General features: G+C 36.8%; 2 protein-coding genes across 2 annotated transcripts in view; one reads left to right on the forward strand and one right to left on the reverse strand.

The window, feature by feature from the left end:
- The window catches only part of LOC149787953 (proton myo-inositol cotransporter-like), a 60,098-nt gene extending 55,460 nt beyond the window's left edge, over positions 1-4,638 (reverse strand). Inside the window, exon 1 of the mRNA XM_089974217.1 lies at positions 4,151-4,638. Coding sequence (XP_089830343.1) covers positions 4,151-4,547 — 397 coding nt within the window. The 5' untranslated portion in view covers positions 4,548-4,638. The remainder of the gene's footprint in view (positions 1-4,150) is intronic.
- Positions 4,639-18,377: 13,739 nt separating this feature from the next.
- Positions 18,378-27,036, forward strand: part of LOC149787954 (proton myo-inositol cotransporter-like) — a 29,197-nt gene continuing 20,538 nt past the window's right edge. The window contains exons 1-2 of the mRNA XM_089974218.1: positions 18,378-19,015; positions 22,270-22,429. Of these exons, the coding sequence (XP_089830344.1) occupies positions 18,496-19,015; positions 22,270-22,429 (680 nt within the window). The 5' untranslated portion in view covers positions 18,378-18,495. The remainder of the gene's footprint in view (positions 19,016-22,269; positions 22,430-27,036) is intronic.

Raw genomic sequence — 27,036 nt, forward strand, 5'->3', positions numbered from 1 at the left:
TCGCCTAGGAAGATTGTTGAGCAATATAGGGTTACTCCGAGGAATCCACTCGTAATTTGGCGGTAAAAACTTAGAGAGGAGATTCTAAGGAAAATATTGTACCGTCCTTGTGTTTTCACAGGAAGGTTTTGGGGGGACAGATCTTCCGGTTCAGTTAAGTCCCGAGTCTCTAAGAGGGGAGACGGAAATGAGACTAGCAGAGCAATCGAAGTCGACAAGTCTAGTCGGGGAGGGAGTCGAAGAGGAGGAGGTAAAGTAGTCGAGGAGGAGAAAGTGGAGAAGGAGGAGGCGAGGAAGAGGAGAAGGAATTGGAGGGATAGGAGAGAAAAATACACATATGAGTAGAATACAAGGACAGATGGACAGCTTTCTCACACTACTAATCAAATGATGCAATAGGTTATCACAGGGTCGAGCGGAAGGAGTGTATTTGGGACGTTTTAATGATTTGACTATTGAATTGTCATTAAATTGTTATTCGTTGAATTTCACTTTTTTTTGTATATTCAATCATTTAACCGTCGGCATTGCTGACTGGGGGCTCGGACATTTACATCTATCTTTCAATAATTTAACTTCCAACCAAAATCGAGCCTGGGTGTGACTTCTATAACAATTTAAATACAATATTGGGGGTACCCCTCCCCAACCATAACACACCCATCGCAGCGAAGGCATAATAACCCGTCACGTCACAACACCCTTAACCGTGTATAGTGGACTACATGACTCACAGGGTCTCACAGGGAGTCGTAGAACTCTGGGTTTTGGTACAACACGGATGCTGCAGTCGATGAGGACGTTGGTTCGAAGGACGGTATTGGATTACTCGCAGTAAGGGAACCAAAGCTTCGTAACCAAAAGGCTCAGAGAATAAGAAGGATCCCCATGTATCTTTCGGCAGACTGTGAAGAGCGGGCCATGCGTGGTTGCTCCTTCACCATTTGACGAGAGGTGTGGGGCCGAAAATACATCATGATCGTCGACTAGATGCCATGAGATATATTATGTTCCATTTTTTAAACAATATTATTGAAAACCACTATATGAATGAAAATATAATCCAATATCGCTATTCGAATGAAAATCAATTAAACATGCATCGTGTTGTTGATAATTCCTTTGTTATTTTTTTCTATAGATTCTTTACATTGATCATCGCCAGTAGGTCGTGGGTTCGGACCATGGCTGGGACATACCAAAGACTTATTAAAACGGTACTAACAGCTGCCTTGCTTGGGGCTGAGCGTTAAGAGGTTAGCGTTAGGACTGGTCGGCCTGGTGTCAGGATAATGTGACTGGGTGGGACATCATGTTACATGACTGCGGCATGATGCCCCAGTGCTAGACATCACTATAAACTGCCACACTACAGACATGGTAGTGATATGACTGAAATGATTTGTAAGATCGGCATTAATAATCCAAATCACACACGTACATATACAAACACTACATTGAACATCCATGGTGATAGAACCATATGCCAATCATATTTATTTATGAGCTACATACGTTGTTCCTCGTTTGATTACCTGCTGAAGTTACGTGTTCTTATTAGTTTCTTTTAGGAACGATATCATTTTCTTATATCCGTTACTGAACTCTTTGTGTATTACTCTGTTAAATCCATTGTTGGACTTCATGCACACGAGTATTTTATCAGATTCATTCTTCGTTCAATTACATTATGTACAAACATCTTATTTACGAAACCGTTGAGGGTCCACGTTAGATCCAACGCAAACCTGGTTTCATACTGTATAAACGGGAAGCGGTATTAAATAAAATTATGTTAGTTTTTGTCACTTTCGCCTTGACATAAGCTCAACAATGTGACCACTTGGCATCAGTATGCGTGCCCGTCATTCGACGCCCTAGAATAACTTAAATTTTAAAATGTTTGGTCAGTTTCTACGGTACACTTGACCAAAGAATAATCTTACTTGGTGTGTGGATAAATTATGATGTATGATGTGTGGAACAACGTTTTACCAAAGCTTGTGGGCGGACTCAACAACCACTGCAACAACCACTGACGAAGGAACTGACGCCTTTTCGGCAAAAAGTAATTCTGGATCAGACCATGGTCTTAACTCTTCAGTGTTGCAACAATCTGATATTCGTCAGTGGGAGCAAGAGTTTCAAATTAGCCAAGTGTCAGTTAGGAAGTATTTTCATCTGATGATGAAAAACCCATATAAAAATTACTTTCCAGTTAAGAGTAGAGAAAATACGGTTTTGAAGATAGTCACATACTGGACATCAGATCAATACCATTTTAATTTAGGATCAAGAAAATATTATACCGATTCTTATATTGAAAACGTTCGTGCTGAGTTGATAATTCATTCAGGAGAAGTAGTTATAACAAGACATTTAATTTGGCGATTGTGGCAGCCATATTAGACATAATATCGGCGCCATATTCATTTAGGACCGCCTAGACATTATAAGAAGTCTTTGGTGAAAACCCCTTGTCAGAATGACATTCCGTTCAGGGGAGGTAGCGACAACAAGATATTTCAGATGGCAAATTGGGCAATCATATTGGACGTCAGATTGGCATCATTTAAAACCAACAAAATGTAAGAACCATTGAGAGAATACCTTAGGTTGATAAGACATCTATTCAGGAGGTGCAACAACAAGAAGATTTTAGAAGATGATGTATGTTAGATCAGTCTTTTGAAGACCGACTTGACATCATTAGAAATCCCTGAACATCATGTAAATTTGACGTTCTATTTAGGAAGAGATGCGATAACAAGATATATTCATGATGGCTGCTTTGGCAGCTATGTTGAATGTCAGATGGGCACCATTTTTATCCCGATCATTTTTTTCATTTAGGACCAGCTAGGCTATGGGATGAATTTGTTTGTAAAGTTTCATGACAATCCTCAAAGTAGTATAGGAGGAGTAGAAATAACAAACTTGTACTAACGTACCGACAGACGAAGCAAAGACCACATACGCTTTTTCGTGGTATGGCCAGTAGAGCAAAACTTTAAGAACGTTACAATTATCAAAAATTCTATAAAAGTGAAAAAAAAGAAAACTAAGTAAAATACAAGGACAAAATTTGTAATATGAATTACAGCCTCTTACAAAGTCGAAACCTTTTGCCTGATGTTACAGACTCGTTTAATCCGTGTGTCACAAGTAAAAATAACAAATATATATCTCATAGGATAGCAGTCGATGCACTTGACAGGAATGTGCTTCACTGTCAATGGACACTGGCAAATAACGCACTGTCAATGGACGCTGACAAGGAACGCACTGTCAATGGACACTGGCAAGGAACGCACTCAGACTTCTAATACACAGCCTCATATAGCTATAATTTGTACAAACATATAAAAAAGACAGTTTAAGGACTGCTTTCAGAGTGTATTTGTAGATTTATAACGGAACCCATATCCTAAGTGGCCGACCCACTTCCAACGCCTTATATAGATCCTGATGATGCTTATGATAAGTAAATTCTGATCTTAATTACGAAGAATAATTAAATATATATACTGGATTTTGATTTTTAGAAACAAGCACAGAGAGAGAGAGAGAGTGTGTGTATTATATACATGTTGGGACCAGAAGTATTTTTATTATCTGCAGATCTTTTCTTATTGATTTATTTCCCTTTACAGTTAAATAGATGTGAAAATAAAGGATATTCATGGTAACTACGTACGAATACAGTTTCTATAGTACCAAGCTCTTGGCATAGTATTATCATAACGACCAAATGTCACATGACACGAACATGGCCGCGATCTTACAAACCGTTTTAGAACAGTCTACGAAGGATGCCATTCTTCACTAATAAGATTGATGTTCTGAAGCTTTTCTGTAGAGTATTTGTTTTTTGGAGGATAGGTGGGTGGGTTGCCAAATAGACGCCGATTAATATAACACTTAATATCAGAAACTGATCGTAAATGCAACCACCTTCATGGGTACGTTTTTGAATGCGAACGCAAAAACAACAATGTAAGGTGTTGAGAAAATGTGGGAACATCAAGATCTTACCCATTCCTGCATGAAGTATTGAATCTGTTATTTAGGGGTCTGAAAGCGATTAATTTGCCATCACACATAGAATTCCAAAAGAAAATACTGAAGGGACGATTTCTGAGATACTCACCGATTCCTATGCCGACAATCAGACGGCCGACGAGAAGCACTATTATCTCATTAGCTACTGCCATAACTATCGCACCAGCGGTGAAGACAAAGCTAGCCAACATTATAACTTTTTTCCTTCCCAACAAATCTGTCAAGTACCCGGCAAGAAGAGCAAATACTGCAGCGGCCCCTATGGTGGCACTCACAATGGCTTCTTTCCAGACAGTTTCCAGTTTCCAGAGTTCCCCAATGAGCAGAAGGGAGCCAGAGATGATCCCCGTATCATAGCCAAATAACAGTCCACCAATTGTAGCAAAACATGTAAGATAATAAACATAGAACGAGGAACCTTTTTCCTCTTCCGCGATTTCACCATCGTACTTGGTGGAGCCATTTTTCTTAGCTTTCTCCCCCATAGCTGTCTCAGTCAGTCCAGAATACTGCGAGTTCCTGGTCGGTCAGGGCACGGTGATCTGTATACCGAGCAATCTGGTGAGGACTGATTACGGAGCGACTGATTAAGCAAAATTACTTCAACCCAAAGTACAGTTTTAATATAGGACAAGAAGTTGTTACATGTCCTAGGATCTTTTGATAGGAGTTTGCCAATAAAGTACCCGATCGCCCAGTATCACCGTCATATCATCATGCAATATTTTTCCATATAAATACGCACAGTGAGACAAATGTATGACTTGAGTTTATTTAGATAAAAAAAAAATTCCTTTTGAGTTACTCTGCATTAATATACATATTTGGCTATATCATACTTTTCAATTCAGTATTTATGTTCGAGCATACATATTTTCGCTATGGAGAAATTGATAAACTCGTTATATGAAATTTACCCATATTTACAATTTGGACGCAACTTTACAATAACACATTACCTATTTTTACATTACATTTTTAGTTTGGGTGCCGTATGGAATGGTAAAGTTGAAAATTGTAATATATCTAGAGATTCAATTTTCACATCTGTACCAAATACTTAACTTTTAGTAAAGACCATTTTAAAAAGTAAATACTAAATTTCTCGAATTTATGAGCATTGCTATCATACAGAAACATAACCATGAATTATAAATTACATTTTTCATGTCATCTTTGAAGAGTTTTTACAGACACTGTTTCTCCATTCCGATCATGAGTCGGACTATGTAAAAGAAAATAACGATAACAATTTACTTTGCGTGATACAAAAAATTGGAACCTTCAAGAGATACTGAGCTTATTTCTTGAAAAGTGACAAGGAGTGGGATTTACAATTAATTACAAGAATATTTACATCCCCTCCAGCACAAGATATTAAACTTTCAAAGTCACGACAATATGTGTACAAAACGTCAAAATTCAACTAATATTTAGCATGCAACGTGTACTCGAGAGCATTTGTTCCAAATAAATTTTCCCGCAAAGAAGCCAGTTAGAAACTTCGAGCTAATAAGAAATGTCGAGTTAAAATCTATAATTTTAATGTTACTGACTCGAAATGTCCAGATATTAGATCGAAATTGAGGGTTAAATTGCACACGATAAATGAATGAATTTGGTCTTAATGCTTCATCGCAAACACGCCACCTGTTAATGATAGTGGAGTGTCAAGTTTCATCATATTATCTGATTACGATAAAGTGCTAATACCTTTGACTTTGATCTAAAGGTGGGTGGATACAGTTACTTCTCAGTTTATCGTCTGGAGTAGTATCGTTATGGGACTTTTGGATTTTATTGATGATTTTGGTCAAAGGCTCTTATACCCCATGACTTAACCCTTGAATCACAAGCGAGTGCATAATTTACATGAACACATGATGGGCTTTTCCCGTAGATACACACAAACGAAGTTACTATAGCATGTGTCACAGCCAGGCCAATACACTACTAGGCAGATTTACATACACTAGCAAATAGTCGATTTTAACGGCATATTAATCAATCACCTATTTCGGGACGCTAACGGCTCTGTTCTGTATTTTGGCACGAAGTCCTTCGTGGTTTTTTTTTTATTATTTCAGACAACATTGTCTCGAACATCGCCATGGTAATTATATTATCCTCGATATCTACTGAATACATTTTACTGATTGTAATGAGACAATGAGATTGTTTTGTGGTGCCGTGAGAATTTCTGAATAGACACATATTCGCGAACGTAACCGTAAAAAAATACTATTTTACCTGCGTAGCCAGTCACATCGGTTACTATTGATATGGCTCCAGCAACAATTCCGACTGGTGTGCCTACAATAGTCGCTGTGCTGGCGTTTTTTGCCACACCATGACCAACAATGGCGATTCCACAAATAGCATCTACAACCACACACACGCATTTGTACTTCACGAGTAGCGCGGTTCACTTGATTATTTCATCTCTCAGTTGTTTTTCCGCTCCAAAGAACATTAAAATGGATAAGTGCGTCCTTGCTGAATGACCCTCGAGATCTTTCTTTTCTTGGTCGAGTAAATGATGGTGTAATATAATGAAGAGGGATGTAACCATGGTGGATTTGTCGGTGCACTCCACTTTGTCGTTGAAAAAGTAATCACTGAGCGTTTTCATTCCTGGCCGTACATTCTGTGGCTAGGCATTGGCACTTGCATACCAGAGGTCTCAAATATTTTGTTTCTTTCTGATTATTGACAAGATTATATTTTAGTGTATACGATGGCTGGTTAACACCGTTTTCAGGCAGATAACAATCGACAAGTGGAACAAAATCAGTATCGATGATGGCATCACTGATCAGCCGATCTAATACTCCGCCAGCAAATTCCACAGCTTCATCACTTATATGTGCTTATAAATCTAATTTTAAACACAAACGCCTAAGATGCTTAACTATCCATCAAAATAAAGTGGACTTCTTCAAACAGAATTTCATCTCCGGCAACTATTTTACGGATGCTGCATACGTAAAAGAGTTTTAGCATTATCACATCTCATAGCATGGATAATATATGGTCTCTCACTCTGGTAATTATTGCCATTGTATCTCAACCACTATGATAAATAAATATAATATAGGCCTATCAAACCATTCACACAAACATCGACTGTGAGTCTACCACTTGCTATGTCATTCTTACCCAGTCCAAAGAGAGGTAATAAGGATCCATTGGTAGTTAAGATCCACCTCCCACGCACTAATACGCCAAATGCTGTTACTGCGCCTGGTTGGTGGAGGCAACTCTGCAATCTTTGTATCCATGCGTTGTCTTATTGCAGTCTCGGCTACATCAACGCAATCTTTAATAAACGTTGTCGAGACACCAGTGTCTCTGATACATTTATTTCGGCCACGTATTTTTGCTGCGGCACCTCACAGCTTTTATAAATAAAAAAAAGCGTCTTCAGTGTCCACGTTAGATATTGATCTTGGACACGCTTACTAGGATCGACGTCAACAATAACCTGGCTGGTAAACTCAGTACGCTTTGGTAGCAAATCTAGTCAGGCCGCGTCGGATTGAGTCGCGTACCATAAATGTTACTGCGTATTCAATATATTTTCAAGTGTACTTTCTAAGTGACAAAGTGAAATCCGCAAGTTGTTGGTGAATGATCGATTGCATGCAAAGCTTCAGCAAAGGATGACCACGTATCGGGCCATCCAGTCGAGGTTGCCAAAGCAGCGTTGAAAACGACAGCGGTCGACCAGTGACAGCGGCTTGGATTGAGTAATCAACTTCACGCAAGACCGTGTGATTTAAAATACACAAGATGTCAACGCGTTACTATGTATGCAACCCAATAAGTGTCAGGTCTTGTTGTCAAATCCAAGTTAATAATCCAGGGGTCATCTGTGCGTGTGATCGTCGATGCAAGTTAATTCCGCATAAGGACCCTCTAAAACGTTTAACTGATTTTGCCATTGCGAGTAAAACAAGATAGGTTAATGGATGCACTGCGGTAATCATCGGGAGAGGCCTTTTGCGAGCGTTACTATGTAGCCAAATATTTGTGGGTATTCTGGGTGTCAGTCCACATAATCGAAGACATTTTCCTTTTCTATTCGTTTACAGTGTGCTATGCGGACATTTTTACCACCGATCGCCTTTTTCAGACCCATCCCAGATGGTACTCCAACGGCCCCTAACGCAGTCGCTTTTGCAAGCGAGTGAGCTTATAGCTGCTAACAACGCTGGAACTGCCGCAAGATATGGAAATATTGCACCAGTCTTTTGCAGTTGCGTCGCCTCTGACTAGGATAACTTTATTTTCACCGAGGTGTTAGTTTGTTCGACCACATTAAGCTGATCTAGTTGTGTTTGGGTCAAGCAGATTTGGACAGTTCCAGTTCCCCTCGCCTGCGGAAACCTCAATGTCATCCCTCAATCGTTTCCTCATTATCAATGTCATCCCAACATTAAAGTTGAAACTACATTCCCCTTGTGTGGATCCCAACAGCCATTCTACTTAAAGGCTATTATATGGATAAACTGTCCCAAAAATGTTTGGCTTCATATCTTGATAATGACATTTGGTTAGGGAATGATTATGGAAGAATTCAACATAGTCTCTTCGTACTTCCAATGTTTGCTGGATGGTCGGCTCACCCACTCAAGAAAAGTTGTATTAATTGGAGGAAAATAATTAAAAGTAATGAATGAGACTTATTACATTAAATACATATAAGCTTATTTTAACAAACTCTATGAAATGCTGTTTGAGTTACCCATGATCAGAGTTATTATATTGTCTATGCGTTTTAGTCTACTTTGTGGTACGTAGTCAGTTTATACTCCCACAAGCAAACCTGTTTTATGCAATCTGTCACACTGGGGATAAGCTGGTAATCCCTCTATGTCAAGGTAAAGAAATAAGGATGTGTTCCTTAAGGTTGATCCTCTTCCAGTCATCGCCTTATCACGTGCCTACATCGTCAAATTCGTTTAACTTTTTACATTTAGGCCTCGGGTGGCGAAGTGATCTAAGGCGCTCGTCTTTACACATCACCGATATCTGACCTCTTCCCGCGTGAGTTCGAGTCAGCCGGCTTGGCCAGCTTAAATGTGAGAAAGCTTGCAGTAGTTCCCTTCTGGTCTATGGTCCTTTCCGCGATTTTCAGGGTTCTTCATACACTTTTTTTATATAAGTATTGATTCTATTTTTAGATACATAAGATGGTTGCTTACTTAGCTTTTAATTTTAAACTCAGCCTTGATCATGAACATGTTTATAGTTTAGGGTAATTCTCCGACTCGATTGTTGAGTATTGCAAAGTAGATCAAGCGGTAACGTATTACAACAAAGAGTCGTAACAGAGTCTTGGTGATTTATATAAACAGGAAAAAGTGAACAATTTGTTGTTCCTATTCCTATTATTCTTCTTATTTTATGTTCAGGCTGCAAAAGAAGTTAATGTTGTGTTTATTTTAAAAATGAAAGAAAGGAATCATTTTTTTTTAATTATTTATTAGAATTACAAAATGCTCATATGACTGTTTGGGTTAAACAACATTTTGGGATGAAGGAGAATTCATAGAAATACGTTCTGCACCATGCCATTGTGATACATCAAGACTGTTGGCACTTCAACACATTCAGGGTTATTGGTACATCAGCACATCAAGATATGGAATACATTTGGAACATTCTATTGTTTTCTACCTGTGAGAGAACTTTTAGGGTTATTTTGGAGAAAATTCTCAATAATAAATGTTCTTCTTAAATTTACGTTGTAAAATAATTTGATTATTTCTTAAATTTATATTAAAAATAGTGTGGTTTCGCTTTTCTTTTTTACTTATGTTTAAGACCATAGCGTTCGTAATACCTCCGCCAGATATACTGGTACAATGTATAGCCTATAATGTGCTGACAGATGGCGTTAAACTAAAATAACAACCTTATACACGCGACCGCAAAGGATTGTGAGAACCAATGGTTGGTACTGGAGTTCTGGACATCGCTAAATCAGACATGATCGTGCATATTCCTGTGCTGACCACGTCATATCAAATGGTACCTACGTGTTCACTCTACTTTAAAACACTCACATATCAATTGATGTGCTAAACTGCAAAACAAAAACGCATTGTGTTGGACAAACACTTCAACAAGTTGCTAAACGAATGAACAATGAATAATCTCCGTTTTCTTAGCAAAAATGTGTACGGATTTTCAATTTCCGCTATATTTCAATATATTTTAATACAAATAATAACTCTTTGCGTAATATTTATTTAACATCAATCGCCATTGTTCATGGCGAGATGAACAGATTGATTACAGAAAGTTCCTGGTTTCATTGGTTAGATACTTTGTGCTCCAATGGCCATAAAACTACGGCATTGTATAAAACTGTATACAGTTTTAATAGCAACAGATATATACCAAACAGAAGGTAGAGGGCATATTCGTTATCGTATAGGTTAAAAAATTTGTAATTCTCTACTGAGATTCGAACCATGGTCCGCGGGTTAACGGTACATATCGCCTGGTCTGTCCGCATCAAGCCCTATACCACTAAGACTGACGCAGTATCAGCAACGAATGGGGGGGGGTGTCGAATATTCATTTCAGGACATTCTAACTATATTAACAGGGTCAAATACTTTAGCAGATAGATAATCATAAATTAGATCAGCCTGGTTTTCCAAGGGATAAACCGATGACCTGAACACAACTCGGGTCAAATTTATCAACAAGGTTTATTCTACAGCTTCGAAGGTAAAAATGGCCTCATTTTTAAAATACAAACCTACGATCATGAAGAAATTAGTTAATTATTATGTCAGTTACTAAATGACCCTTAATATCTATAATCATGAAAAATAACACAGATAATATTGATACACGTTCATACTGATTACATAAATAAAAGACATATTGATGGTTTAAACGTGAGATCTGATTTAAACGACGTCGCGCATTATAAACACTATATGGTTGGTTTCTTGAACACTGAAGGAGCAGCCATTCAGGGATTATAGACTGAACGAAACGAAGAAACAAGAGCAGGTAATTCTAACATTTAAATTTATTTACAGTTGATCTAAGTCATTATTACGTTTGAATTAACATTGCTACTTACCATAAGATTGCTTTTATCATCTATCTATTATCCCTTTACGTTGGCTTTCGTGTCTATAAAATTAAACATCATTCACAAATCCAGAGACACAGTCGCATGTAATAAGCGAAATTCTGTAGCTAGTAGCGATGGTTTAGGAGACAGAGAGAACGAAGTAGGTGGGGGGGGGAGACTTACCATAAGATGTTCCTTTTTATTGTCCATCCCTCTGTGTCTCTATCGATTAGCCTTTTGCCTGTCCAACCAACACTGCAAGAGAGCAACAAATTGAGGAAGAGCAATCTTTGGACATTTTAATATTTAACTAGAATGTCTTGCAGTACTATCCAGCAGCCACTTTTAGGTTACTATCCAACTCATCACATATTCTGTTTGATGCGCAACCTACTATCCAACAGCCACCTTTTCATTACTATCCAACACAATGTTGAAGTGATCAAGATCTATTACACATACTAATCAACAAAAAGGATAAGAGAGCTTTACACACATTCAACTTGCATACGAACAAACCTACTACTACAGAAGAGTGGTAGGATGTAAACTAAGGTATCAAATATGCATACACTGTCACAAAAAGTGATGGTGGATGGAAAATCCGCCGAACGCACCGCTTTACATGAGAAAAGCATGCACGCGAAGATCTTCATTCCTTTGTATTCGCTAAGGAAACGCGAAAGAAAAACTAATAATGCCAAGCTTCTCTGGCACAAAAGATGACTACAAACAAACAATATTAAATATATGCGTATTTACAAGGTTGATAATGTTGTGGAGTCAAACATGACTGTCAATTTACCGTCCACCCATACATTCTGTAGCAAGAAAGTTTCAATACGTTCGGACTCCAGAGAAGTCACTGGTGGTATGGAACGGTCACGCAAGTCTTTATACCACTTTCTCAGACTCTTCTGAGATGACAGTCTGTACCTCTTCCAGACAGGGCCATAGAGAGCTATCACGGGCCCTGGGGTAAGAAACACACGCGTCTCTCCCAGTTCTTGTTTTTAAAAAAATTCTTGTATAATTTAAAAGTGTTCTTCGGCCCGGACAACCTTACGGGTCCAAACCTCATGGATATATTCTCGGTGGCCCCCACCCCTCCTGTCGGCCATGCCTCCAGATATGAATCTAAGTTTTCTTCCTGGCTCATCATCATACATTTATCGTGTTGTTTCTGACAAGGATAGTCCATTTGGCGTCTATAACTTTGTTCTTTGGTAATATCACTAATTCTTGGCAAGATCAAATGCAAATTGAAGTTCCGTACGATGTTGGTCCGATTTCATGAGGTGGAAATGTCCTTTTGTCGCTGCCTCAGTCTGGAGTGAACAAAGCACATCTTCTGCATAGTCGTCGTATGAAATACCGTGGCTGATTTTGATGGCTAACTGCCATTTGGCTTCAAACATTGTAAAGAAAGAACTCAGTTTTTCTGGGCAAAGTTCGGTTCAGACGGTCTTGTTCACAAAGTCCAAATGCAAACTATCGATCAGTTAGAAACTGCGTCCTTGTTTGATTATTTTCCACGGTCGTTAAATCCAACATTGCGAGGATCTTAGCTTGTATCAACTCTGTATCTTTGAAGACAGTCTAACGTGTCAGGTTTCCAGTCTACGGTGGCATCCAGATATGTGTTCTTCACTTCTATTCTTACGTCAAAGAGATTTTCTGGTATGCTCGGTAAGGGTAAGATTCCATGCTGTTGCTGACTTCTGTGTAATTCAAGTACAACTACCATTTTCTGAACAATGAATGTATGACATTGTTGACGGAAGCTACTGTGGCATCTTCCCCTGGATTGGTGTTATCCACTGTAAGAACTTTGATTCTTTGCTTTTCAAGGACAACTGACTGCTATCAGTTTGTCCTTTGATTTCAAATTCGATATGGGCCGAAGTTGTGAAAGACGACACTGGATGAAATTCAACCCATCGGGATTCTTGCAATATCATTATCCTGGGTGCTACCCGACGAAACGCAGATTTTTAATATATCACCTAAAATATGCCTTCCTTGTCGAGCGACTCTGTGGTACACAGGGTACACCTAGAAAACTGTTTTCAAAAATATAGTTTCACAGCGACTTTTCCTTTCGGATAATAGAATATTGTATCCAAGATCTCCTTTTATAATAATGTTGACACTGTTATAATACGATTCACAGATAAGATCATGAGGATTATAAATCCACGGTGAGCTTGATAGAGTTTCCCACCTTCCTCGTAAGTGGATATGGTAGAATCCACTTTGAAATGAATGCTTCTGATTAACGGAGCGGCTGTGTTCCCACCACGTTGAACTCGACGATATCGATAACACAACAATATTTTTAGTCCTTGGTTCAATTCCACTTTGTAACGAAAATGGTTACAGAATCAATTGTTGGTATAAACGCCTTTTGTAGGAACGAGAGCACCAAGAATAGAAAACAAACGGATATTATGCTACCGTTTGAAAAATGCATTATAAGACGGTGAGCAATTTTATGGTACTCGCTAAGTACTATTTGTGAACTTTCTCTAGGGCTTTGACAATCAGATTGTTAAAATTAGTAGCAATAATGTTGAGCATTAAAATAATACCCAACAGGAATTCTCCTGGTATAGGTAGTAAGGTGGTAGTGAACTGAGGGCTGACTGGTGTTTATAAGTTAGAGTATAATTTGTATCAAACAGTTATTGAACTTGTTCGTTTAGGATCTCGACGACGAAAGTGTTTGCACCATGACACTGAAGGAATACGTAGGATGAATGATTCTACCAAAAGCGATCTACCAATGAGATTCGTGATGCAACTCTATCGCTTGAGATAATTTGGCTGTGAAACAAAATAAGGTATCGTGTGGAAAACACATCCATAAAACCGTCACTTGGTGAGTCTAAATCAAATTATTGTTCACAGTCCCATGGTTCTGTTTCCGATACTCAGTGTCAGAGGTGAATAGTTTTCCACATGTTACAAAAGAGGTTTGCCACTGTTAATGTTGCGATTGCGAGAACTGCAATGGTGATAACTGTCGTTGGTTAAAAAGCTATCGATGTTGTTACTGTCGGTAGTATATTTCAAGGAAGGACTGGGATAAAGACAACCAATAAAACTGATGACTAAACTTGTCCACAGTTATTTGTCTCTTGTTGCAAATTGTTAATCGCTGCTCCGATGATCCAATAAACCATCAAGTTTAAGAGAAAGACACGATCTGGTTTTTAAGAACACTTTCGCCACGCCACACCCTGAGACTGTTTTGTAGTTCTTGGAGAACGAAGCTTTGAGAAGGAGATGTAGCTGCTTTGTTATACCTTCTTTTCACAGTTGATGATTTGTGAAGCGGCATTCCAAGAATCAAAACTAGGAGGATATCCTTCCAACGTAAGTTCATTTCTTCAAATGGACGTTTTCCCACTTTTGTGTTATTCGATTGAGATTGCTTTCGAGATCGTACAGGTAGCCTTTCTTTTCTGGCCCCTAGCTGTAACTAAGGCAAGTAAAAAATTCAACTTAACACTACTATGTTGATGCCTTCTAATTTATAGACATGAGGATCACGTCTACGTACTTGTCCAGCGACAACAAACAATTTGATTATCCAGTTAGTTAATATCCATTGTCAAATTTGCGATTAGTTTTTCCAATACGATCTCAATCTCTACTCTTCAACACTCTTTCTTTTTTCGGTGTTGTAGGTGAACGCTCCAAACAAACTTCGTTGTCAGGGGTTACATCTTAGGGGTCACATCTGATACTAATATTGTATATTTCAATGAAACGTGGTAACACGTCAGTTTACTTGCAAATGTGTTAATGTGTGAAATATTTCCATATAAGTTCTTTCAGATTTATTTATAATTTTTCCACGAATCTGACTTTTGTTGCAGAATTTTAAATGATGAAAAAAATTATGCTGTCTGCTTTCAATTATTTTCAAAAACCATAGCTGAGAAATTCCGTGCCTTTGTCCGTTTACCATCACAGAGTGTGACGACCACTTTGTTTCAAAACCAGGTTCAAGCCTCTCATTAACTAGGAACTTCTTTTAGAAATCAAAGGTACTACCAATGATCATTTTGAAAACGTTAATGACGAAAAACAAATATATGTAACTACAACTGTTGGCTAAGAGACCTCAGCTAAATATGATTGGCATTGATCATCAATGCCTGCCACTTTAGTCTGACGCCGAAAGGGTTTGTGTAATGTATACGTTGATTGTTCTTGTAAACATTGTCGCACATCTGGTAATCGTATATATTTAAGTTTTGTTTTCGCAGCTCTAAAAAATTTGTTAAAAACTTTTTCGTAAATAGCATCATGTGGAGGCTGTAGTAAATGTTGCTTAAGGGTGACTCCATGAAGGGGGGCAAACTATCGTTGTTGGTGCTTCTCAATAAATGACACACGGTTCGAAACTGCCCTTAGATTCGTGTGGTATTGATTGGGATGAGGCTTGATGTGTCCGACAAGCAAATGAAGAGCCTGTTGTGTAGTGGTGACTTTTGTCTTTTTGTCTTTTCAACACTTCTGTCTTCCTTTCTCTTTTTTCAGCAGATAAAAGTGTAAACATCATCTTATTTACCCAAACTTTTATTTCTTCTCATCTGAGAGAAAGGGAGAATGTCAACAAGGAAGCAGAATCTAACTTGGTACTGGAGCAGACGAAAATTGAAACACTTCTTGTATGTCTTATTCTTCTTCAATTCTCGTACTGTGCCTGGTGGGGGTTGGGGGGGGGGTCGCTTTGTATCGTCTTGAAATATCTCAGAAGTGGTTTAGCTCTTGTCATCTGAAGTTTTCTAGTAAAAGAGTTGAATACGCTGCAGTACTTGACCCGACTGTTGAGGTTGTTTTTTTTTGTGTCTTAGAAACCAGAGTGATCTATCAACAATTGTAATTCTTGTTGCAACTTGTTATTATTTCTCGACTTGATAGAAATGGCCAAACGATGTGCCGATCGGAGTTTGAGTCCACATTAGTAACAGGCCATACTCTGTCGGAATTTATCGCTGTCATTAAAGCATGGGTCGACTAAATCAAAGTACATCGTCTTTGATCATTAATACACATATATTTTGACTGAATCCTTACTTTTAATGTGTGATTACGGGTTTGAAATGCAATCAAAAACGAGCATAAACAACGAGACTATGAAAGGATGTTCAGATTGGCTTTATTGTGAAATATTTATTTAGAGAGAGGTATCTAATTAAAATTAGAAAGGTTTAAATTTAAATAGAGAGCTCTATATTTCAAGTATGTACCTCTTTAATTCATGTATATACCTCAGCATTTTGTCTTATTTTTGGACCTCTATAATTTTATGAAGACCCTATAACAGAATTAACGAACTCTGTAATAGAACTAGAGACCTCTCCATTCAGCGTATATCTCCATGTCTCATTTAGACAATATTGTTGAATAATAATGTCTCCCTCCCAGACATTCTGTCATACTAAACACCGGGAAGAAGCGCAAATACAAAGCAAAGATGGCACATATACATTTTAAGCTGACAATAGAGAAAAGTATTTATTGTTGATAAAAATTCTATAAAAATAAATTTATAAGAACTATAAATGTTTACGTTTCCCATGTGTTGATCTTTTTTCCCTTTAAATATCTATTTGCACTCAACATTGTAATGAATTAGATTAAATAATCAATAATGCATTTCGTCAAAACAATAGAGTCTTCTCATCATTATTTGTAAAATATTTTATCGCATTTAAAACATGCGTGTATGTGTGATTTGGATTTTTAACGTAGCTTTAACAATTTTAAAAGTCTAAAGATTTCCGCGGGGATAGTGTTGAACTCTTACGCAAGGTTACCAGGACCAGCCAGAGACCGCAAACTTGAATCTGCAAAGGCGGCTATAGATCGCATCACTTAACAAAGGTTTGCCGTTATCACACCTATATATTAAAGGTTATTTCAAGGATCAAAAGGAAAGTCCACGGGTTGAACGGGGCACGTTCATATCCGTCCCCACGTTGACATACAGCAAGAGGGACATTGTTCGCTAAGTTTGATTGGATTGATTCACAGCGATATCCAATCGAAATTGAGATAGAGAGTGTAATTAACTCAGATCCGAATGATACTTTCCCAACTCGTAAGAGAAAATTTAGTTTTCGCCTGGAAGGATTGCAGATCAATAGGGTTTACTCCGAGAAAGAGCCACTCGTAATTTGGCGGCAAAACTTAGAGGTAGATTCTAAGGAAAGACAATGCATCGATAGTTCAGTACCTTATTTGCTCGATTTTTTCAGAATATTACGGAATCATAATTGTAATTATTTGTGGTATCAACACTTAATTACTAGGATCGTTTAGTATGTATAATTACCTTTGTAGTGTTTCATTTGCATGCGTATTTGAGAAATGGGCTTGAGCTTACGTAGAGAATTATTAGATGCGAGGCGGAATTAAGTAGTTTGTTAGCTTGTGGTCACAATCCATATTGTAATTCGCTATTAGGAAACTTCGTAGGAAACCAGTGCATTTATTAATGCGGTATGTTAGAATTTAACCATGCTTGAATTGTGAATTTGAAAACCTGGTTGAAGTCTGTACGATTATTTATATGGACGTTTGCAATTACCAGAGCATGGATATTTGAATATTTGCGTACTTTATTTGAGTTGTAAGGTAAAGAAATGCGTCTGATAAGTGATATTGTTTAGTATAACGGGACTAGGAATATGTACTGAAGTGACGGAATGTATTGATGTATGTATAAGAAGCAATTGATACTGTGCTGTATTATGACGTTTGTTTAACCATACAATGTGAACGAATGCGGGACCGAAGAAATTTATGGCGTCTAGCACGTGCTACATTGTTATACGTCAAACGTGCTCCGTCTCTGCACGTAAATAATGTCTGACATCTTTCCCGTAATGTACAATCTAAACGTTTCGTATCAAAACCATTGTACAGAAAATATAACAGAAAACAGTATGGTAAAGTTATCAAAATTATGCAGTTTTCTTTAAAACAACCAATTTACGTCACCGTGACAGTTTCCTTTATAAAAGGGATGTAACCCTCTGAGAGGAGTATGGTATGAGTTGTCTGTAGACTTGATCGGTCCCCTATAGAACTTGTACATATGTACAACTTTTTGTAGAGGCTGGAAACCAGTCTATATGTAGACCGGTTAAAGCCTCGAGATCTCCCGATTGGTGGAGATCTCATTTGGGCACGCGACACTTATTGAACGAGACCACAAGCACTTCATTCGGAGTATCCTTGTGTTTAGACTTCAATGATATTTGAGAGATAAAATCAGCAGTGTATATTGATAAAGCATACATGTACGTATTATGATAACATCTGATAGTGAAGAAGAGTTCGAATTAGATACCGTCTCAATGAGTGATGAACGTACACTTTTGGTTAATAATGCGTCAGGAGCGGACCGGCCTGGCAACATGGAAAGACGAGTCCAATACACTTCTGAAGATGACAACGTTAGCATGGGGCCTGAATTGGATAGTAGAGCCGGAACGAGAAGGACACCATGCTTTGTTTACACCCTCTCAATTTTCTCAGCTATTGGGGGTTTTCTGTTTGGATATGATACGGGGGTGGTATCAGGAGCGATGCTGCTCTTGAAAGATTACTTCAACCTCTCATCTTTACAAGAGGAAATCATTGTAAGCGTGACAATTGGATTTGCATTTATATTTGCACTGGTTGGCGGATTTCTAAATGACTTTTTTGGTCGAAAAGCGACAACATTGATAGCAAGTGTTGTTTTTACTGCCGGTGCATTTGTTTTAGCCTTTGCAAAAAATGTTGCAATGCTGATTATTGGAAGAAGTATATTAGGAATTGGGATTGGTAAGTTTATCTGCATACCATTTTCATGTGATACACTAAGGGACATTCACTCGGGATTGTATTTTTTTTATTAGTTTTATTTTAAAAAGTAACCCTTAGTCAAAATCCCTTAAGGGGTTACTTCATTGTCATTGAAACAGCAAATGTCATTTAATAATGTTTGTGCAGCAAAAAAAAATTTTAAAAAACATTTTTGAAAGTTTCAAAAGTATACATTTAAACAAAAAAACTAATACTAGCAATAGTGCCCAATTCTACTTAAACTTCAGTGTTTGAAATTTATTTAAAGCACTAAAGTAGTATCAAATCTGTAAGGTTGTTATCAAATATTTGCCTTGGAATTTTCCATATAGGCTTTTGTTTTAATTTGCAATGCCTAGTACCTATTCAGTCCTTCTGTAAATTTTTATGTAGTCCTGCTTGCTCAGTGATTCAGTTCTGGGAGTACATAGAATGTTCATTGCATATGTTTATTGCTGAATGAATTGCCATCATTATATAAAAGAATGTGTTAATTGTATGTAATGTGAAATTATTTTAGCTTTCTGTTATTTTTGCAAAATAATATTTGATCCACAAAACCATTGTTTCAGAGAGCTAATGAAAAAAGGTTCAGATGTTGGTATTCATAAATTGTATTCCTCTGTGTTATATACTGATTTATATGTGATGCATATACAGTTGGCACAAACTGTTTGGCTTAAATCAGTGTTTGCAAGATATTAGTACAAGTTGTAAAGCAGATGAGCTTGTTTGTTCCCCATGATCTAGGACTTACCATATTTGTATTTCCTAATTTTTGTAAAGTGAATTTTAGCAGAGAGGTATGGGTGATGGCTGGGGAGATATAAATATTTCTTTCAAAAGATAATAGTGAGCATTGGCATGCTAGATGTAAGCCTAAAGCCAGTATTGAAAATAAATAAACATTTTTGTTTACAGAGATTACTCATGCACTGATTTTGTTTCCTATCATAGAGCTTTCTTGGTGCAGTTGCAGACACTCCAGTATACATGTATAAACAAAGATCTAAGTCTGCTATACTTTTGTTGTTCACAATCCAAGTAAAACATACTGTTAAACTTAATTTTTTTAAACTTTATTTTTTTTCCTAATTTTCTTCTTCTGCAGCATGCAGCAATACCTGTGTTTATCAGACACCTTAAATTTGATGAAAAAAGTGGCCTCTGCAGTTGGATAGTGCTTAATGCAGGTTGATTTTTTCTAAAGGGACCTTGAAAATGTGGTTAAGACTTGTAGTTGCTGAACAGAAGTGACCTTTAAACCAGGTTGAGCTGTGTTGGAAACAAATAAAATCTTTGAAACTGAAAATATTACCAGCAGTGTCATGAATTGTGGCTAAATTCCATGAAAATTGCAGGTACCTTGATTATTTGAACTATCGTAAACAGCTTTGCCCATTGGTTATCTCTTGATGCAGATTATTTTATAAAACTCTAGACAAAATGGTGGTGTCATCCTACTTGTAGGGTTGAAAAACTTTTGTTTGACAGTGAAGGATAATAATTATTAATTTAATAATTTCCTGGATAAGAACATTTTAGCTCAGTCAGACCTATCTTATTCATGCAACTCATGGATGTAGCAAAAGTGGGCTTGTAAATTTGTTTGTTATATTAGTATACGTAAAGATGTCTGTTACGATTGAACAGTGTTTAACATAGGTGACTTCTACATTAGGTTTTACTGCACAGGATATAAAAGGCAACATTTAATATTTTTGCAGTTTTATTAAATACCGATGTTGAGTACCGATAGTTGCAAATGGCAAGTTTTTTTCTGGTCTAAACATGAAAACATGTTTTATATAAAATTATAAACATGTTCCTTTTGTTGGGACCAATATTCAGGTAAGACAGGTTAGTCAGAGGGTTTTATATGGTTAATTTTGACTTATTTTCTGTATGTGCTTCTGAACAGTATGCATTTCCTCTTATCTCTGCGGTGCCATTCTTGACTATGGGAATTGTACCTATTCCAGCAGGTACTGATGCAATTTGCTGACATTCATGTGATCTAGTAAATCTGTTGTTTTCTTCTGCTAGGCAATACCCCACCCCACCCCGCAGATGGAAATAATTATAATATTAATACACATATGTTGCACCCATGATTTGCTAATTGGAAAACTGGTATGGAATGTTTCCATCATAGTTATATTTGATAAACTTTCATTGAATTGTGTGCATGTATTTTTGGATTTTTAACATAGCTTTAATAATTGTAGTCCAATCGCTTTGATGTCTGCAGTGTGGCAGTTTATGGTGATGTTTAGCACTAGGAGCCATCATGCCACAGACGTATAGCATCATGTCCCACCTAGTCACATTATCCTGGCACCAAGGCAGCCAATCCAAACACTGACCTCTTAATGCTGAGTGCCAAGTGAGGCAGCTGCCTGTATCATTTTTATAAGTCTTTGGTATGACTTGGCCGGGGATCAAACCCATCAACTTCTCAATCCGAAGTTGACACTTTTTATGAATTAAATCTAGATATGTGTCCATGAAAGATGTTCTCATGTTTAATTATGCATGTGATCAGATTAGGATTGGTTGTCAGGACAAATTAATTAACATTTTATTTTGCTTGATAGATAAAACTTAGTTCACTTGCCCAAATATTTATATGCAATATTAAAGAAAATAGTTTTAATTTTTTTATGATTTTATTATAGCCTAAATTCTAGCACCTTTGAGCCAAGATTCCAATAACCATATCTACACCTTGGCAGATCCAACAGCTATATTGGTGCTTTGTCCTAGCGACATCTGTTGTTGTTGCCTCCCTTAGTATATAATGCCAACCAGTAGTGATGTGCATTGTACATCCTCCAAAAACAGCAGTTGCAATTGACCTAAAAAGGATTTTTTGTAAGCATAGCATTGTACCAGAGGGAAGCCATTACAGGTGAAAGATATTTCTGCAAACACGGACTGACACATAGGAACAGTGTTCAAATTTGATCAACTTAATTTTGATTGGATGTTGTGGCTTGCATTTCATCCAATGAAATTCACAGACTCGGAGCTCACAAATATCTTCTCAATATGCCAAGGTGTAAATAGGGTTATCAGAACCTTGGCTAGTGAAGATGATGAAGTTCTAGGCTAGGAGATGTTTGCCCCTGGTACATGAATAAAATGCATGTAGTATTCAAGAGTAGGATTTTACTGTGAATCTGATATTCATCATTACTGTATATTGATGTTAATTTCTATTTGAACCACAGGTTTGGCTTCTATGACAGTGCCAGTGTATATCGCAGAATGTGCACCGCTTCACTTACGTGGCAGACTGGTAACTGTCAACAACTTATTTATCACTGGTGGTCAGTTTGTTGCCAGTGTTCTGGCTGGAGCATTCAGCTATGACACAACAGATGGTTGGAGGTAAATACATAGTTGAGTACTACTGCAAACAACACAGACCCTACTCTGCTATCGCATGTGCTGGCAGATCAAACCCTATGTTGTTGTTCTACTGATCACTCCTGACAAGACACATTCATAACCCTAAAGATATGAACACCACTAAAACTCTTAAAATGTTGTTATTGTATTAAAATGTCTCAAATATTTATAGGTTACTGCATTTGTATGGGAAAATATAAACGAGTTTTTTGGATGGAATACTGGACGACCTTGGGAGTGCATTATATCCATCCGACAAAACAAATTCATATTTTATCATACAAATGCAGTAACCTTTTTATTATATGCTTCTTTTTTTTATTCTACCTAAGGCTTAATTATATAAACAAAATACACTACAAGAAACAATGTAAATGAATGTATGACACATTGCAAACTAAATACACAAGCGCATATTCATCACTACACAACACCAACATTATTGCTGCGCACATAACTCCGGCCAGATAAATTTGAATGTAGTCGCATGCTCAACATAACTTTCGAAAGAAATTGTCGTGTCTAGTTAAAATTGAAATTTGGAGTTGTATTGTGAATGAATGTGCATTGCAACAACTTTTCCATTTTATCTGGAATGAATAGATTTAGGTATTTTTTTCATTTCTTCGAAATTTCGTGATTATGGACTGGATTTGTGTGTGACAATTCCCACATGAAATACAAGGGATTGAATAAGCTAGGGAGAAGTGTGTTGACATCTGCAGATATGTTTCTGTTTCTGTCATTGAATGTTTGAAATAATAATGTGGGGAAAATATGAAGTCTTTCAATTGCAATTATCAAAAAGACGCTATGGAATTTAATGCTTATTTCATTTTGAGTGCAGTAAGGAGGATTTAATTGCACTTGTCATTGAAATTACAGTACAATTTCGAAATGTGTAATCAAGATTGAGAACCTATGACATGGCACATGTAATTCGGATTTGCAGAACTAAGAAAGTACATTTTGAGGAAATTCAGGATGTAAAACTGTAAGTATATTTTTTTTGGCCATTCTTATCACCAGCTAAAGAAGACAGTATATAACTTGTCACCTGTATGTTATTTGTAAGGACATTTTCTTGTGTCTCTTGTATACTGTAGCTAGCCAAAATCCAAAACATTGTATCAACGCGGAATGTGCCATAGCAGCTGGTATGTGGCAGTCCACGAAACATGTTTTAGTTCATTCAGAAACAAATTTAAACAACCACAACGTAAAGCGCCTCTTACGTGAGTGTACATGATTTGTTTCCAAATCAAAAGTGCTGACATCTGCGTCCAGTGTTTGTTTACAATAGAAAGTAGTTCCTTTATACACATGAATGCTATATGTGTATTGGCATGCAGATTCCGTATCGGGTAATACCGGTACTGCACAATTCTGACAATGTAAAGGTAATGGAGAGGACAAAAAAAAGCATATAATAATTGTTTTTTTATCATCACATGCATATCAGAGGTCTCGCTAGGATTTAAAAAATAGGAGTCCAGGACTCCCATTTTCCACCATCAAAAGTTGCAGTTCCTTCTTTCCTACAGAATCAACACAAACGTGAGTTCATCTATTTTTTATGGAGAGGTTTTTGTAATGTAATCACTCATTATAATATAGTTTCATTACAACAGTCCATTGACAGGATCCCAAATTTATGGTTTATTTATTTGTATACGTACTTGTAGTAATTTTAGGTAAATAAATAGTATCTGATTTGCTGTTTTTTCCTGTGTCAAGTCAGAAGACAGTTTAGACTTTAAAGCGCATCTTGCGAATTTCACAACATAGCATTGTCCCATACATTTCTGACCTACATGATTTGCATTTTAAAGTTAAATCTTTAATAAAATAATACCTAGGCTTTGGTTGCAATGATTTGTATATATGTTCTGAATATATCTGCCCGATGATTTAAGAAAACAGACAATCTAATAAACTGGTACATCCCAGACCTAGCAAAGTCCGCCATTATTTCCCATTAGGCCTACTGGTTCACTTACAGTTTCAAACTAATTTTATGACGAAATAGTGTATTAGAGGCAGTTAATATATATCCAGATCACCCATTCTGATCATAAAACACAAGTTTGTATGTTTTGTATGTTTTATCATCAAAGGATAGCAGGAAATTGATAGCTGCTTCCCTTTCTCGGAAAAGGGTTAATGGTCAATTAGCTATCAAAACATAATGCTTGTGAATGGGCAAGAGTTTGTTTGTCAACGTAATTGATATAAAAACTAGGCCTAGCTACTGATGCCTTGATGAATACATTTAGCTACAACACTATAGCTAAGCTAAAATACTTGAATTAACCTTGAATAAGGCGAGGGGCATTTAAAAAAAAAATATGGTATGGTCAGTCAATATACCTTTAAATAATCACAGGGCAAAGTCATTTGCTCTTTCCTAGCATAGGGCGAAGTTTACATTTTTAGGCGACTTGTTACCCACTTACAAATGGCATTTTGTTTAAGTCTCAACACGTTTTGATTATGAGGTCATGTGCACTGCTTATTCTGCTGCATTCGGAAATTAACACAATAACTAAAGCTAAAGTTGTTTATTTGATGTACTTTTATAAATGACCACATGTACATCTCTGGGTCTTTCTGCCTCTTAATTCAATCACTGTAAATATCTATATTTGCCATCTGGCCACCAGTAAAAGCCTTTGAACTTGCCGCCCAGCTATTGCATCATGTTTTTTTTCATGTACTCTTATAAAATGGCAACATGTAATGATGTATATATCAAAAGGTCTTTCAGTCAGTGAATTCTGTCATTGTAAATATCAGCACAGCTAATTTTCCCACATTGCAGGTGGCTGAAGCAGGATTAGCAAGTCTTTGAATTTTGCCGCACACCTATTACATGCATACAGATGAGTCCTGCCTCCAAGATTTTCTGCATCCCAGATCAAAAATTGGCATCCAAATACGCGTAATTAAGCGTTTTTGAGATCACTGCATATGCATTATTTGGTCACTCATCATAGTTACTATTTGTGAGAGAAAAAATTCATTTTTAATTTTTAGTTTATAATATAATAAAGCAAAGCATCAATAAACAAAATGCTTTTCTCCTGAAACACTTCCTTTTTTCCCGATGTTGACCATAGCAGTTTTCTGACTAATAAAAAAACCCAATAAAGGAGTCTCCTTGTTCTGAAGGTTGTGACAAAATCACATTTCAATTTCTCCTCAAGTTTTTTGAGGGGCACCTAATTAAGAAGCATAATTCATTGGACTAGATGGATAATTCAACAGTATCTCCCTTTTCATAGTATGGTTGATTAAAGCTTAGTTTTATTAAACATAAATTATTTAAATAATCATATAGAGAGAGAGTACATATCTAATGTATAACCTTGATTTCTCAAAGGAATCAAATTAGGTCATGAAAACATGGTTCATTTTTGGTTAATGGATTGAGGGATGACTAAAAGCATAAACATTATCCTGACCAATCTACCCAAATTTTATTTAGTTGAAATCCAGAACCGTATTTAACATCAACTTACAACACAACTAAGTGTTCAAGATTTCTTTTCCACTTCATAGTTTTAATGTATTATTCCGTTTTCAAAGCTGGCATGTCTGATACAAGCAGTACACATTGTACATTCTTGTTGTCTCAGCTTCCATTTTCAAAATCCAACAGAGAACCTAAACTTTTGATGAGGTTTTATGAGGATTTAATGATCACTGAAGAATGTTGTGCACCATGGTGCAGGTAGAGGTTCACCTTTTTGGGGTTGATCATTACAGGAGATCAGTACTGAAAATTGACCTTGGTGCATTACAGATAAAAAAAAAAACCAGTTGTTCTTTTCCACTGATTCAGTAACTATATTGTTTTTAACTTTTACTTGGGTTTGAGTTCGGGTCATTGGTTTTCCCCTCACAAATGTATGGTCTACCAGATGTTTATCATGTTCTTGACTTAAATTTAAGTAAAAGACCTGACCCTGTTTAGAACTTGAATGTTCTGTTAACAAACTTTTGACCCTCATCCTGGTCCTCCAAGTGTGTCTTTAGTTTTTATATAAAGGTTGTTTACTTCAGAATTACCCATTCCATATCTTAACATCAGTCCTTGGAATCGATTTTAATTGTCTTCAAGTATAATGTGAGAAGATTTATTTATTTAAATGATTTATTGGAATTATAAATTGCTCATTGCTGTTAGGACAAAATCTCTGTTTTGGAATTATTTTGAATTCGTTCACATTCAAGGACATTCTGGGTTATATCATGATACATCAAGACTTGGTACATTAGCCAATTTAAGGCTACTAGCACATCAACATATTCAAGATTGGAATTAATTAGGAACACCACTGGAATTAATTCAAAATGCTTTATACTTTTTGGACTTGCAATAGAACTTTTTTATGACTGTTTTGGGATTTGCTTCCATAGTACATAAAGTTCCTTTTTAAATTTTAGCTTGTATTATTCTAGGGACATAATTTATTTGTTGAATTTTACAAAACTTAGTGGTTATCACTTTTTCTGTTACGTTGTTGAAACACCATTTGTTAATGCCTGTAGAATACACCTATAGAAGTTTTATTCCTCTGTTA

This window comes from Sinohyriopsis cumingii, chromosome 11 (genome assembly GCF_028554795.1).
Source record: "Sinohyriopsis cumingii isolate HCF-2022 chromosome 11, ASM2855479v2, whole genome shotgun sequence".
Classification (NCBI taxonomy): Eukaryota; Metazoa; Mollusca; class Bivalvia; order Unionida; family Unionidae; genus Sinohyriopsis; species Sinohyriopsis cumingii.